Source organism: Etheostoma spectabile, chromosome 13 (genome assembly GCF_008692095.1).
Source record: "Etheostoma spectabile isolate EspeVRDwgs_2016 chromosome 13, UIUC_Espe_1.0, whole genome shotgun sequence".
NCBI lineage: Eukaryota > Metazoa > Chordata > Actinopteri > Perciformes > Percidae > Etheostoma > Etheostoma spectabile.
In genome coordinates, this window is record NC_045745.1 from 25,523,038 (window position 1) to 25,539,538 (window position 16,501).

The window sequence follows — 16,501 nt, forward strand, 5'->3', positions numbered from 1 at the left end:
AAACTCCTTAAATCAATCTATAATTAATGCAAATGTTTACTTTACATAGTTTACAAATATAAACAAACCCACTGAAAGTGAAAATACATGTAAACTCACATTCAGGCATTAAGGCCAGAGCACACTGGATACAGATGACACTGGATGCTGTTCATTTGATGCTTTGTGAAGAAGCCGCATCACTTACACTGCACTGTGACGGGTTATGTTTATTTAGCATGTTTATCTATCAACACGTCTGGTTTCTATATGTGTATACCAGCTGGTTGTCCTGCCAGACTTTTCCTTTGAAATATTCTGTCCAAATATGTTGGGTTTTTTTGTACCCACTAAGCTTGCAGTCACACTTCAGAGCTTTGTTAACTGGCCTTTACCTCATCAACTTCTTAGCTTCCTGTAGCCAAACTCTCAACAAAACCTGCATGATGTCATTTTGCCCTGAGGTGGGCAACAACCACTGCAGGTCTACGAACCTCACAGTCCTACTTTTACTCATATCAAACCCAAGTTTGAAGTAGTCATGGACCTGCATTTGAAAAAGCATGGCTTATACGCTTCCAGTGCATGTTCTGCCTTTATGTCTGTTCATTAAAAGTCTTTATGTCAATTAATCACCATGTGAATAAGTCCAGTAGTGGGGGCAAAAAAGTGGTGGCATCATACTGCCTCCTCAAGTGATATTCAAACACCCAAAAATGATTTTTCTTTTTTTCCATGTCTTTGGAAATTTTCCATTTCATATATAACAATTTTTTCAATATAACGACAATGATTTGATGGTAATTTGTTATTGGAGACAACATAAACAATATAAGACATTTTCCTTGCAGAACTCAGACAGGTTGTTTCTTGCAAAGTCATCTTCAAAATAGTTGATCCCTCTACATATACTTAACTACACTTCTCTTTACCTACCCCACTGCTGAATTTCACAAGAAAATGAGCCATAAGAGAAAAAAATCATTAACATCAGCAAAAGCTATTTCAGGCAGAGAGAATGGCTCAATGTGCTGCTCAATGATCGGAGCAGCCAGCAGGCTTTACAGCATCCTGTTTCCATCCCTTTCTCCGCATCTCACTCTCACAACATATACAGCAAATGATGGGCATGGAGGACTAAAAACACACCTCCTGAGGATAAGTTAAAAGTGAGAGGGTATGACAGAAGTAAATTGGTTATTTCCTCCCTTGAGCCTTACTCCAGACTTTCTCTGCATGCTGAGCAATTTGAATTGTGCTATAATTGCTCATGTTGCCTTTCTCATTCCTACAATAGAATTTGATCTCATTACTTTTGCCTATGGTTGGATTCTCAGTCACTCACCCTGCCAGGAATATTACCAAGTGGAGTGTTAACAAAAGAAGCAGAGCAGAATGACTGTTGCACTCTGATTTTTGGTGCACAAAGTAAGAATAAGGCAAAAGATCTCTCATTTATAATGTATGTGTCAACACATTTGGTTTGTGTCTTATCACTTTTTTAAGTAATTGTTAAAAGTTTTTCCTTCTTCAGTGGTACAAAGCAGTTTAAGTGTGGTGCAGTTTCTTATTAGCTTGTTGTAAAGTGGACTATCTTACTCAACCATATGAAGCAGGGAGAGGAAAAGCCAAAGGGGCCAACAGAGAAACGGATGTGACATGAGTCATGAAATAGAAATCAAAAGCCGTGCTCCAGCCTGGTTGCAGTGGAGTAGACTGGTTATGGTGTGTGTAGTGGATGTGGCCTTGGGCGATGGGCTTCTTGTTAAAAGATGGGATGTACTTTGAGTTTGAAGCACGCTCAAGATAGAGTATTTGCCCAGACAGCATTTTCTAAATTCACCCATGCACTCATATAGCTGCTCACGTTGTTCGCTGCATTTCATAGGAGAGGACTAGAGCAAAGACGTGGCAGATACTGCAGGACTACTGATATCTTTTAACTCTTGAGGAGGCAGTTATAGGAGAAAAATAATTATGAAATAAAGTCTTACTTTTAAAAAATGAAATAAAAAGAAGGAAATTGAGAATTTCTTCCACGCAAATGTCATCTGTGGCTCATTCTGAGTGCTGTGATTGATTTGAAAGTGGTAGCGAGTGTAAAATATGAGCAAAGAATGAGATGGCGGCTTCAGTATCTCCAACACTCCCAGTCCAGGATGAGCGTAGGCAGCAGCAGTAATGTTAACATGGGTCCTGCTTGGCTAGCTGCTCCGCGTTTACTTCCTCGAGCCCCCGATTCAGTGTTAGAGTCCTTCTCAGAATACGGCGGGATTATGTTGAATTCCTCACTTTCTTCCTCCGCCTTCTCCTCTTCCTCACTGTCCTCGATCTGTAAAAGCAGGGGAAAGAGTGATTCCTCCAATTAACAGAAGTGGTGGAGCATGGAGGAATGAAAATGTCCCCATCAATGCAGAATTTAAAACTGCAAAAGAAAATATACTAAAGCTGCAGCCGAAACAACCAGAAAGCTTAAGAGTTTGAACAATACTGTGGTTCAACTGACAAAAGAAAGCTATGTGTTAAAGTTGTACATCTTCACACTGTGTCAGAAAAGGGCTGATTCAACTTTTCAGTAACTTTTCTGTGCCAGCAAGTGTATGTTCATAAGAGATCACTAGGCTGTCTAAATCGCAGACTGATTTTTAAAGATATAAGACACAAATTGCACACCAAAAATTAATCTGTTGGTTTTTATTCACATGTCTGCATCATTTAAAAGTGAACCAATAGACCCAACTGGACAAACAAGCAGGCCTCCTGGTGTGTGAAAGTAAGAGATGGTGATGTCAATGCTTGTGCAGCAAGATGATACTTACTTACATTTATTATATAGGCTACTATCTAACAGTAGGCCAGATTTGGAGGCATCAATAAAAATCCTCATGGGCAAGAAAACAATTACCATATATTGGCAGGAATCCCAGATCTAGATCAACACTTAAATCTATTTGATGATAACCTGGCTAATCTGTCCACCAAAATATGTGTTTGAGGTTTGCTGCTGACAGAACATAGTATGAAGACATTTCCAGTGTGAATCAAACAGGAGTAGTCCTTTGCCATCTGATTTGGTGTCATCCAATTGTGGTTTGAAAAATGTGTTCAAATGTAAAAAATCATAAACATGAGAAACAAACTCCCTTCCAAAACATGACATTATACCCAAAAATGACATGACAAAATATGACATTGTGCCCATAGTATAATAACATAAATATAAAAATAACCTCTAGTTAAGTTAAGTTAACATTTAAGGACCCCCATAATATATATAAATTGCTTTCAATTTTTGTATTCCAATTCTATTGTTTAAGTTACTCGCAAATTATTTAATCTCTGAGTCTGCCTTCCAGAAAAAGACTTGCACCAACTCAACTTGGAAAAAGATAACCCATGTTCATCATCATCTACTCATAAAACTCATTAAAACTACAAGGTCAACCCCAGTCATTTGTTCACACAGCCAGTCGCGGTCAGCCAGCCCTAAACATGCCAGCAGGTTAGCTTGCTCAGAGGTACACGTAGGCTGAACCCATCCTTAACTCCCCTGTAAATCTTGTTTTTCAGCTTGCTGCAGTGATGTAGAAGTGTACTCCAGTGTGTGTCAGTACACTGTGACATCACTGTTGGGTGTGGTAACAGGTGCAACAGAGCGCACTTGCGATCACACATAACCACAACTATTAGTGATGCTGGATGTGGTCAGAGGTGCAACACAATTTAAACTGTAAATCTAGGGAGGACGGTGACACATTGGTTTGTACTAAGTCCAACAACAAGTTACTTTTCAAGTTTATGTCAAAAATAAATAGAATATTTGACAACACTTAAATTTATATAGTGTTTCCTTCTTTCCCTGGCGTCTGAGGGGTTTAACAGTCCACATATTCTTGCTACTAACTGCTTCTAGACAGCCCTCAATACAGCAAAGCTTGAACACAGACAGCGAGGATTGTGTGAGGCAGTACAACATGAAAACAGACAGACATTCAATCTGATTTTTGTTTGAGCCGGTGTTTTATTTTTTAAACTTTATTCAACTGGCACTGCCATCACAACTAGAAGAGAGCACTTGTTATTCCTCCTTTCTGGTACTGCTTTGGCGTAGCAATTCATTTTTCAGACTCTGTTTTAATAGATTAATTTAAGTGTTCATTGGCAATTGAGTTTGAGGTTTTTCTCAAATCAAATGTTAAGCTTATTAAGGTTACAGGAAACTGTTTTATAACAGGAGACATTCACTTTGTTGCTGGTATTAGAATGCATCATCGCAACTTCAGTGCTACATCAAAATTAGGAAACCCAAATGCATCATCTTTACATAAACTGTATATCTGGATGTGTAACAAGCAGCCCACCAGTGGCAGGATGTCAGTCCTGTAGGGGATTGTGGGACAGGATAGGAGGAATAAGGAGGATTAAAATTATGAGAAAAAGGGGAATATGGAGCAGATGAGTGTGCATACATGAATATTAACAGTAAGGGTTGAGTCTAATACTGCAAATACCTATGGCTAATGCTCAGCCACAATGAGAGGCAGAGGTAAAGGAGGGAGCTGCTGGGCCCAACTTACTGCTACAGTCTCTGGTGAGACTTTGGTGTTACCACCTGATACATAGTCAACTATTTTAATTCAACTTGTAGCAAGTGTCGAACACAAGCATATGGTAAGACAGTGAAGAAGTAGAGAGTGCTTACACTGTTGAATTCGGGGAGAGTGTTAACACTGACGTGGACCCTCTCCTGGAAGACGTGCGGGGAGGGCTGAGAAGCTGGCACGGGAGTGTTTTCCACGGGAGGAGGTGCGGAGATTCCCATGGAGTTGATGGCATTGCCTGAAACACAATCAGCAGGGTTCTTCTTCATTAGCTTCATTCATCCTTGTAGCATCACCAAAATATTCTCAGTGACATTTAAAAGAATAGTTGAAGCCACCAACTATGTAAATACTGTGCACAATTGGGCGAAATACATTTGAATTTGTTGGTTAAACCACATTATAGTGGCTTAGCTCTAGGGACAGCATTATTGGTAGGTCAGTCGCTCGGTCCACCACTTAGGTCGAGGCTTTTTTATGTCTACAACAATATGGATGGATTTGTTGGATACGTCCATGTCAACCACATAATACATTGTAATAACTTTGGTGATCATCTGACCTTTCATTTATGTTAGCATTGTCATTATGAGCCATGGAGGCATTGAGGACAACTGATAACAAGTTCAAAGAGGGCACCGATTAATCTGTATGAAAGTTGCTCACTTGGTGAGCCTCCATGGTTTCTGAGACTATGCACTATAGCCCTTCTCCAGCCGAGAGCATGTCAGTGCATTTGAGACCTCTGAATTCCTATTGGCTCCCCATACTCATAAATGTATACAAAATGTAATCATCACACTTCTAAACTTTCCAAATGTTACTGGTCAGAATGGATCAAATTCACCATACAGCCACTTGTTGCTGATGGTTGTGTATGGGAAATTTCATTTAAAACAACCTGACTGTCCTCTGAGTCTTTTAGTGTTTCATAGAGCACATCAATTGTTGTTACTGTGAGCACATTTCGCAGTAAAAGAATAACTTTTATACTTAAACTGTGCTTCTTGAGGAGGATATTTTGAATTTCTTTCCAGGCCTGCTGGTTTGGCAATACAACAAGAAGCCACTTTATGTTAATCACATTTGGAGAAAGGATTTATTGACTCCACAGAAGTATTGGTATGGCATTCACATTTGGCAGCCAACCAGGCACAAGGAAGAATCTCACACCATTTACTTATTTATAAGAAAACATTATGGTTCAAATGTTCGGCCTCAATCATCAATTACGAACCACCTCATCTGAATTCTGCATTAATGCACATTATAAAATGCTTTAGTAGGAGAAGCATCTCAAGATCACTTTAGTTTATACTCAGATTTGGCAGCTAAAATGTAACATTTCCTCTATCATTATCTGGATACAGAAATAACTGACAGTTGTTGTATATGAGTTAAGTTTGGAAACATTTGTCACTCAAACAACTGGAATAAGTTGCAATATATATTTGGTATATTTAGGCTCATTTCACTGCAGCACGACAATAGATATACTGTCATCTTTGCGTGGTTTAAACGTAAAGTTAAGAAATTTAGCTTGAAACACACCTGTGTATCTACATGGTCACATGCAGCTTCTATTTCATACAGGAAACTCCAGGAGCTGTAAATCATTACTTATATCACTTAAGTCTTTGTGACTCACTATGGACATATATAGTATATTGCACTGCATGCAGTAACCTAATGACATTTTACTCACGCAGACATATGTTGTTGCTGAACAAGTGCAGTATGCGCTGACATCCCTGCCATTCGTTCCCACTGCCGTCACATGTGCACCACTGGGACACTTCTGTGCTGGTGTTGCTCACATAGTTGGGAGTCATGATGGTGCCTTTGGTATAGAAAGTGGACACATACAGTTATAGCGCTCTAAAGATTTATATCATGTTACAGGAGCAACTTTAAAAACTCTTTACAAAATATTTTCCTCAGGCAAAAGAATTTCATTTCCAGCACACACTTCCATGGAAGGTAAGATGCAGTTTAACAACAATATTGGTGCCCGGGGGACCCAGTGTCACCAGTTTTCCAGCTCTAGGTATTTATAATTGCAGGTACACAAAATTACTTTTTGAAAAATACAGTGTGAGAAACAGAAGGAAATAATATTACCTGGATCATTTTTTGTAGAGCTGCTACAAATGCGATTTTTAAATCAAGTTTTTGAAAGGGATGCAGCAGCTTTTTGCAGTTTACCACTACATTGCACATTCGGCACTCTGTGTCCAGGGGTTACATGAATAATAAGAAATGGTCAATACATCAAAGTGTCTATTACAGTCAAATATCACTGTTAGACACCTAGTGATTTTTCCAATAAGTTCTTTGAGCAGCTCTCTGTCTTATTTTATCTGAACATTTCCCTCTCTTCAGCCTCTTCTAACTCTTTAATTTCTTTTCCTCCTTCTCACCTATAAGTCCAGCGTAGGCCTTCAGGCACATGGCTCTGCTTTCTCGCATACAGCCAGAGGCAGACAGAGGGGAGGGCTGGCAGTTGTGTTGGAAATCAGCAAACCGAGATCTGAAAAGCATGCACACACACACACACACACACACACACACACACAAAGAGAAACTGTTTTTATCCGTCAGCCCAGAGAAACAGAGTGTGCATTTTAAAATAATTTGAAAATTTCATTTTGGGATTCAGGATCGATTGCATCGTACGCCTACTTTCACACATTGTTTGCAACCATTGGTATTCAGGGTGAGGATAATGTCCACAGTGCTGACAGTGACAGCTAATCTCAGATGTTTACAAGCTATAGATTTTACAACTAGATGAAGTTCAGTATTAAACATGCGCACAGTCTAAAACATTTTGTCATTTGTAGCAGATCTATAATACGGTATACCTTGAGCTAAAACTGAAGACGCTGTATGAATGTGATGAGTGTGTTTCTCTGCTTTTTCCATGCTTTCCGCAAGAAGCACGTCAGCTGCAGTTAATGCTCCTCTCTCTTCTTGTTATAAATCTGTCACTAATACTACAGAGGGGGATTTTACATGACCTTCTCAGTATTTTTTCTCTTATCATTAATAACCTCTGTAACATTTACACAGACTAGGCTGGTATTATTGAAGGAAAGTCCCATAAAGTAATGACTTAAATTAGCCTCACCAAAGCAGTTATAACTATACTGATGGGCAGGGGCGCACACATACAATTCTGGGCAAATAAAAGCAAACTGCCCCCCAATCCCTATTTTATGTCTGAAAACCTAATCCATTTTTAGATCTTTTGGGCCCTAATAAATGTCACCTGCTTATTTTCCACTCCCACCAGTGAGGAAAGGATAAATAAATTCAAAATAAAAGGTATTGTGCTATTTTTTGTGTGTGTGATTCTTGAGCCGAGAACCAAGTAAATGTCAGAATTGATGTAAGTCATAGACTAATACATGACTCCTTCAATGAGTCTGTTATTTTGAGGACATCTTGGATTGTATCATTGTCAGAAGGCCATCCCAACGCCATCCCCCTTGTTAGCAAATTGACCAAAATCTTTGTCTGACTGAAGTCTATGCAAGTTAGAATCTATGGCCCTGAACATGTCTCTGGCGCTGTCCGTGGTGCTGAAGTAGCAGCCAGATTTGTAATTGAAACTTTGAGTCCTTCTGTCAATTTCACTCTATTATATTCTCTACACATTATATAGCTAGGGGGGTATTAATAAATAAGCAAAAGCACAAATAAACAAAGGTTATTTTCTAATCCTAAAGCTAATTTATATATATACATATATACATATATATATATATACACATATATATATATACACCAACAATCAAATACACCATATATAATATATATATATATATATATATATATATATATATATATACACACTACCGTTCAAAAGATAGCCTTCTTATTATAATCCCTTTTACCCTGTACAAATCTCCCACCTTACCAGCACCAAAGCAACCCCAGACCATCATATTACCCCACCATGCTAACAGATGGCGTCAGGCATTCTTCAAGCATCTTTTCATTTGTTCTGCGTCTCACAAACGTTCTCTGTGACAAACACCTCAAACTTGGATTCATCGTCCACAAAACTTTTTTTCCAGCTTCCTGTCCAATGTCGTGTTCTTTTGCCCATCTTAATCTTTTTCTTTATTGGCCAGTCTCAGATGTGGCTTTTTTTTGCCACTCTGCCCTGAAGCCCAGAATCCGCAGCCGCCTCTTCACTGTAGTGTTGACACTGGTGTTTTGGGGTACTATTTAATGAAGATGCCAGTTGGGGACCTGTGAGGGCGTGTTTCTCAAACTAGAGACTCTACTGTACTATTCTTCTTGCTCGTTGTGCAACGCGGCCTCCACTTCTTTTTCTACTCTGGTTGAGCCTGTTTGTGTGCCTCTGACACACCGTTGTAGGAAATCTTCAATTTCTTAGCAATGTCTCGCATGGAATAGCCTTCATCCCAAATTTGAACGGTGTGTATATATATATATATATATATATATATATATATACTGTATATATATACAGTATATATATATATATATATTGTAGATAACATTTTTGATGGTACCAGTTTCTTTTATGTGGGAATTTTCTTGTCTTATTTTACAGCAAACTGAATATCTTTCGAGTTAGGACTGTAAGTCAGATAAAAACTATTTTCAAACGTCACTTTGGTCATTCGGTTATGAGCATATTTCAGTATTTTATGATCTTGTATGAAACAATTCATTTGGGGCAGTGGTGGCCTAAACGTTAGAGAAGAGAGCTGGTGACTGGGAGGTCGTTGGTTCAATCCCCGGACCGATAGCATAAAATCCGGGTGGGGAAAGTGAAAGAGCAGAGCTTGTCACTCCCTCATTACCACCACTTAGGTGCCCTTGAGCAAGGCCCTTAACCCCCAACCGCTCCAGTGGCGCTGCTCAGTGGCCAGCAGATCAGATTGTGGTTGTACTGGGCAGCTGGGTATAAATGTGTAACTGTGAGAATGTGACGTTTCTGCAAATAAGAGAGGTTGCTTCTCAGTGAACCTTCCCTGAATAAATAAAGGTAAAAACAAACAAAAAAAACAACATTTAATTAAGAAAATAATTGGATGGTTCATCAAGAATGTAAATAATAGTTGCATCCCTACATGGGATACAATTAAAACAGGGGCCCACTCATCAATACACTGCCTAATAGTGCAACTGTGCCATTTTTGCAGACAGTGTACTAGAGTCATTCTTTGTGACTAAGTGGTACATTTTGGTGCATTTTCTGCTCCTTTATACTTTGGTGCATTGTGAAATCTGCATTTCTTCTCTTCTGTGTGGTTCCATGCTGAAACACTTATTAAGGGCACTTAATGTACTGCATTATTACACCAAAACAACCATCTTACCTACACAGCTCGTCTTTGGAGCAGTAGTTCTGAAGGCTGAGGCAGTTGGGTTTGCCCACTCTTTCCTCCCCTTTCCCATTCTCCTCATAGGAACATGACGGGACGATGGTTTTCCGCCGGCGCTCCCCACACAGAGTGTCGGAGCAGGGACAGAAGAGCAAGGCGAAGCTGTACTCCTCTGGCACGCGCTCAAGGAAACGCCGCAGGGCTTTGTGGCATTTCTGGCGGTTACAGCTGTTGTCAGAGACTGCTGCACGCTTGGTGCAGGCTACAACATATTCTGACCGCAGGGAGCCACATTTCTCATACAGGCCACAGTCCTGCGCTGCTTTGAGACACTGATTTTGGCCGTCCACAGAAAGAGAGGAAGCTGGAAGTTGTCAGGAAGAAAACAGTAGAGAGTATCAGGAAATACAAATCATTACAAAACGCGAATTAGGTGTCAAACATTTAATTACTCATGAAAAAAGCAGTACCTGCCATGATGGAGGCCATACGTGACATCTCAATGTTTCTCACCAGATTTAACTCCAGTTCTTCATATGGAGACACTTCATACTCATCATATGCTAAAAAAATAGTGACAAGTATTATTACATGGATTATGGAGGTGATAATTCAAACACGCAGATGCCAATGCTAAAACCCACCTGCAAACCTCACAGTCCAGTAGACTCTGAGGCAGTGTTCTTCTCTGCGAGAGCCACGCTGACACTTGCAAACTTGAAGGGGGCGGTAATGCTGCAAGGAGTTTTGGGCCTCCAGGCACTCCAAGCGGGCATCTTGGCCGAGGGGCGACACTGCCTCCTCAGCCGCACAGTACTCCAGCAGTCTGTACAGTACCATGCAGGACTGCTCCTGGATGCAGCCCTGCTCCGCCACCAGACAGTCTAAGGAAGCAGAAACTGGCACAGTACCTGGAGGAGAGGTTGATATAGTCAGTGGTCGCCAACATTCTCGATGGGACTCCTAGTTGATGCCCAATGCTTTATGTGCACAGTCTTACAATAAACCGTTGCCTTTTTATTAATGCTCCATATCGTTTCAGCACAGGGTCTCAATGTTTGTTCTGATGCAAGACATGTGTCCATCCAAGCTTTTGGAAATGCTCCAGCTGCCAGTCACCTCACACTGAAGTACTGTGAGTTAGCCTCTTCTTTCTTATCTCACGCCACAATACTTCCAAATCAGTGAGCTCAGCACATGAATCATACATTTAGAGACATTTTATGAATCTATGGTGCCTTCCTGTCAAGTTTCAAACCTGCCCACTTTATACTGCTCCCTGAACTGCAATGTCCTAATACTAGGGCTGGGTATTGTTTAAAGAATTGGAATACCAGTACCAATACCAGTAGCCTGAAGGTGATACCGATACCAACAGTCTCAGTACTTCATTTGATACCTTTTTTTCTACTTCATTTGACACCCATCGTGGAAATGGAAGCATTCGGTTGCAAGAAATGCAACTACCACTCCTCCACTAGTTGTTGTGGTAGTGGGCTAATCACAGTTGCATTAAATCAAAAAACACTTGCGGTGATTGACTGCAAGAAAATACATTCAATTAGTCAATAATAAAGGCTGAATAATGTTTACTTTCTTTAAGCAAGAGTTAATTCTTATTAATCCTAAAACTGGTATAAATTGAAAATTAAAATTGAATGGAAAGTAGTAAACATGCATTCATCAATCTAAAAACCTGTGATGTACTGTTAAAAATCAATGTCAGAGACAGGACAACATGGATGTATGGCGCAAAGGCAATGCTGTTATTATTTTAAAAGGACACATGAACAGCTGGGGGCCAAACCTTTTGCAGCAGGGTGCTTCACTTGAAACAAGCTTTTCACCGATGTCAGAAACTGTCTACACATGTAATGCTAGAGACAAAACCAATTCCTTCAGCACAGTGCTTCCAATTTGGCTTTCAGACAGAGATTACATCTGGATATAACATTTAGTCAGGGACTCAACTCAAATGTCTATGAGGATGTTTCCTTCCTGAAGGTCCCTCAGACAAATATATATAAATCAGTATATGTATTTAAAAGAATTCATCCAATTGTGTTATACAAGTGTTGTTGAGTACAAATGTACTTCATATCACAAAACATATTTACTCTAAAACGAATACGTTTTTTAGTAGAATAACAACCATGTTGGCCCACAGTGATTAAGCATTAAGAGTTTGTTGATTGGCAGTGTTCTGTACAGAATGACTGAAAGTAAAAAAACTACAAATCATTTCATAATACTGATTGTTGCACCATTAGAAACACAATGCAGAAAGGCCAGAGGCAGCCTGAGAGAAACAAGAGAAAATAAAGAAAGCCCTCTTCATAAAAATGCATTCTGATGAAGCATTTCAGGAAATTAATTTTCTCAAATGTGACACGTAATTGTCCCCACAAATTACACTTTATACACAGCGATTCTAGAAAAGGAAAAATAGATTGGGTGGGCAGTATGCATAAATAGCTATCTTGCTAATTTGCTATATCCTGTCACTTTTTAACTGCACAAAAGGAATTGACTATAAGACATATAAGAATATGTTGCCAACTAGAAATATATGGAGGAATATTTGAACTTTTCTGTTAACAAATATCTCTACCTATTTTAACCTCACATGGACTTATGCTTTGGTACATTAACAAATACATCACACACACACGCACAGCGTTGTGTTAGATCAGTCACACACTACAATTAAGCACCTGCTGACTGGCAGCGGCTGCAATCCAATTCTGCTGCTGCATGTTTTGCAATCTCAGGCACCACATGAGGTCCATGTCTCACTTTGGCATAAGACATATCATAAACAGAGGCTTCGCTTCATTGCCGCTGCAGGAAACCTGCCAAGGCTACTGCATGGACTCCACGGGAAGAGGTGGGGAAGAAAACCTTACACACAGGGCAATGAGTCATACTCACAGTCACAGGTGACGATTACCTGCCTATCTATGTTCAATGATATCTTGATAAATTTACCAAAGTATCAAATTCTGCTATGTTTAGCTGCAATTTAAACAGGCTTCATGTAATCTCCTTTGGGCAGTGCATAGCTTAGTCATTATTCCTTCTCAGTGTTTGCTCCCTCTGGCTTACCATTGATAAAGAAAGACTATCAGCAATTTTAGTTTCTGAGAGCACACACACACACACACACACTCACACACAAACACACAGAGATAACAAAAACCTTTATGAAGTACAGAGAAGCTTTGCTAATTTTTTCTTCTTCTTTGTTAAGTAAAAAGGTCAAAATTATTTTAATAACTTGAACATTATTTAATGGCATGACGACAAAGAAGCAGTGTGCTGTTTTGAGAAGGAAATTACTAAAGGAAAAGTCTGGGTTAAGGGAATTGTTTGTCCGAGCATGGAGTGTGTGTGTTTTAAAGAAAAAAGGAAAGTAGAGAAAATCTAGATGAATTACTGTGATATGTGAGCTATATTACACCCTATTGATTTCTCACTGGGGTGATTAATAGAATTTGTGAGACGAAGCTGATGAAGGTTAATGCCATAAACGACAAAACCACGGACCACGCAAACCGTCATTTACAAGGAGTGAACTGATTTGACAAAATTTCTCTTCCGTCTTTTCGAGTGGGATGGGTAACAGAGCATCCAGATTGTCTAGCAGTAATTTGACTTGAGAGGAGACTGTGGCAGGAGAGTGTGACTCTGATGTGAAATGTGTTCACGGGGATCGTGACAGAAGGCACATTTTGGAAAGAAGTTGCAGGCTCGAAGAGGAAACGGCAGCAAGGCGGCAAGATAGAGCGAGACTGGAGAAACACTTGTTACTAATTACACTCGTTCATCTGACCTGCAGTCAAACCAGTAGGATTCCTACTAGTAGACTGCATACAAATTAGTGTACTTAGTTTCCATGCACAATAATGTTACACAGAAAGGTGGTCTAAAGTGGAATATTATAACTTTAGTTTTACTTGTTCCATCCTTTCTTTTCGATTTAGGTGAAGACTTTAGTCACACAAAACAAGTAGTTTCAAGGTGTCAACTAAGTATTTAGAAACTGTTATGGGCATTTTACAATACAGTATTTTCTAGTATTATACAGTAGAATGAAAAAATCCTTAGTTGCAGCTGAGCAATTCAACAGATTTTTTATAGCTGGAATGCCAATTGTTGAACTTAATTGAGCAGATTGTTATAAGGATGTGACTCAATGAACATGAGACACAACATTTGCATACCAACATATTTGAGCTTTAATAGATATAATTATATCCTGGTTGGTGTATAGTAAATGCATGTAACTGTTTGAATATCCCCAATATACTGTGCAGTTAACGGAGTCGTAATGTGAAAGCTAATTGACCTGCACTGGAAAGCAGTGTACCATAAAAATGGAAGCGAGTAAGATGCAAGACAATAGAGCACATGTTTGTGAGTCAAAACAATAGTTTTCCTGCCAAAAACCTTATTTTAGTTTTAATTTTACTACTACTAAATTTAAAATACATACATTTATTAAATATTGGAATAATTTTGAATATTGGACTGAGCACATGGCACTGAAAGGGGGGTCTTTGTAAACAGCAAGTAGTAGCTAGATTAGATATACGTCTAAACACATTAAATAAAGAAATAATAAAGATAAAAAAGTCTCTCTCCAAAAATTTAAAAAGCCTTCATTTTACACAGTAAGGTTTGATTAAAAACTCTGAACTATCTTGTCCCATTAGTGTTTTTCAAGGATCTCTGCACTGAGCCAATCCGGTGACATTCGCGCGGAGAAGCAAGAGTGATGCACTTTACGTCATCGCTGAGAAGCATGGACAACAGCGGTGTTCAGCTTTGGAGACAAAGAGGACATACAAATTACAAGATAATTACACCTTCTGAAGAGTCCATCATGTTTTTTTAATCCTCCGTGTTAGCAGCTGCGTGATGAATGGGTGGGGGTGCGATAACCAAATGCTGGTATCATGTGGATGATCCGACAGTGTTGTCATTACTGAGAATTCCTCATGGCGGCAGAGACTACGCAGTATTGCTTTAAACTTTAAATTAACATCAAACATATGCTTAACAGCTTGCACACATTCTCACTGAGGAAAATGACAGGCACTGCCCTGGGCAACCTCAGTCGAGCAGTACTTTGAAACATAAAACAGGATAAGTTCTCTTTCCTTTATAAAAACAAACTTATTCCTCTTATTTACGTGCCGTTTCAGGTTGGATGACATTTTCTTCAGAAGTGTTGATCTTCAAGTGCAGAAAAAACACAGCAGTGATTTATTGTAATAAAAAAAAAACTACCAAATACCTCAGCTGTCAAACACTATGACATAAAAGAGACCCAATGTGGAGGAATTTCCCTAAAAAACTATGTAGACTCATACTTAAAAAACCCTTCTCAATCATCACTTATAACCCACTAGAAGAGTGTGGCGTTGTCTGTATCTGCCTATATTTTGTCTTTTCACTTTGCTGTGTGCGGGACATTTCTGGGTGTTTCTCTGCCCCTCCTCTGCCTCTACCTCTTCTCCCCCGGGGACCTGTTTTGCCCTGGCTAAATTGCTGTCAATTCTCCTGTCTGGACACAAATACTATGCCCCTTAGCTAGCTAGACTGAAAATCGCTTAACTCGCTGGCTAGTGTCATTGAGCGGGGGAGGAGGGCAACTTTTAATGTTTACAAACCGCAACAGACCAATCCAACTTACTCTGCATTTACTCATATTAATTGACCCAATTAACATGCTCTCCCTTGGGATAAAAACTTATCTTACCTATTCTTCTGGGTGTAAAGACCCCTGAGCCCATATTTTTCCTGAAGAAATTTTTTACTTCTTCCCTTGTTAATCTCAATTTTTGCAACTTTCCTTCCTCCTCAATCCCTACATGATGCTGCACCTAGCGTCTCCCACGTCTTTCTTTACAACACACGTCACCCTCTGACAGGAATATCATGTCACGCCTAAGTGAAGAGCATACATATTGTACAGTCTCAGTCAAACCAGCACAGTAGAAATGCATCTTCTGTACAAAGTCCACTTCAAAAAACTAGATTTCAAAACCATGTCTTCACAAAAAGCAGCTGTTTCCAAAAAGTTGTAGATGTTACAAAATAACAAACCTTGATCCCAAAATTGCCTGCTTTGCATACACAGGCAAATTATACCTTTGTTTCCTCCTCAAACAAGACGGAATATTTGTATGACTGGAGCGTTGAAAACTGCAGCACAGTTTCACTTGCTTTAATGCACACACCCCACAGAGACAACTCCAGCGCTGGAGTTACTTGCAGTGCTATGCTGCCTTCAACAAGATACACACTTGTGTGGCACACAGTAGATATAGAGACAGTTTTACCAAAAGGGAACAATTCTGATCAAATAAGATTAGATTAGATAAGACTTTATTTATCCCACAATGGGGAAATTCACTTATTAATACGCAGGTTGTAAGCAGAGCAGATTGTGATGAATGAGAGCTGCAAAAAAAAATATTAAAGGAGCTTGATTATGCCTGTCAGGCATCAGTGTAGGTGTTTCCAACATGTATAATGTGGTCCAAGCAT

At 39.4% G+C, this 16,501-nt stretch overlaps 1 protein-coding gene and 1 long non-coding RNA gene across 2 annotated transcripts in view; both read right to left on the reverse strand.

Moving 5' to 3' along the window:
• LOC116700341 (uncharacterized) overlaps positions 1-16,501 on the reverse strand; it is a 273,867-nt gene that overhangs the window by 34,081 nt on the left and 223,285 nt on the right. The window lies entirely within an intron of this gene.
• LOC116700333 (GDNF family receptor alpha-4) overlaps positions 1-16,501 on the reverse strand; it is a 21,133-nt gene continuing 4,632 nt past the window's right edge. The window contains exons 2-8 of the mRNA XM_032533434.1: positions 10,591-10,857; positions 10,417-10,509; positions 9,941-10,310; positions 7,001-7,110; positions 6,286-6,420; positions 4,682-4,818; positions 1-2,311 (exon numbers count right to left, since the gene is read on the reverse strand). Coding sequence (XP_032389325.1) covers positions 2,111-2,311; positions 4,682-4,818; positions 6,286-6,420; positions 7,001-7,110; positions 9,941-10,310; positions 10,417-10,509; positions 10,591-10,857 — 1,313 coding nt within the window. The 3' untranslated portion in view covers positions 1-2,110. The remainder of the gene's footprint in view (positions 2,312-4,681; positions 4,819-6,285; positions 6,421-7,000; positions 7,111-9,940; positions 10,311-10,416; positions 10,510-10,590; positions 10,858-16,501) is intronic.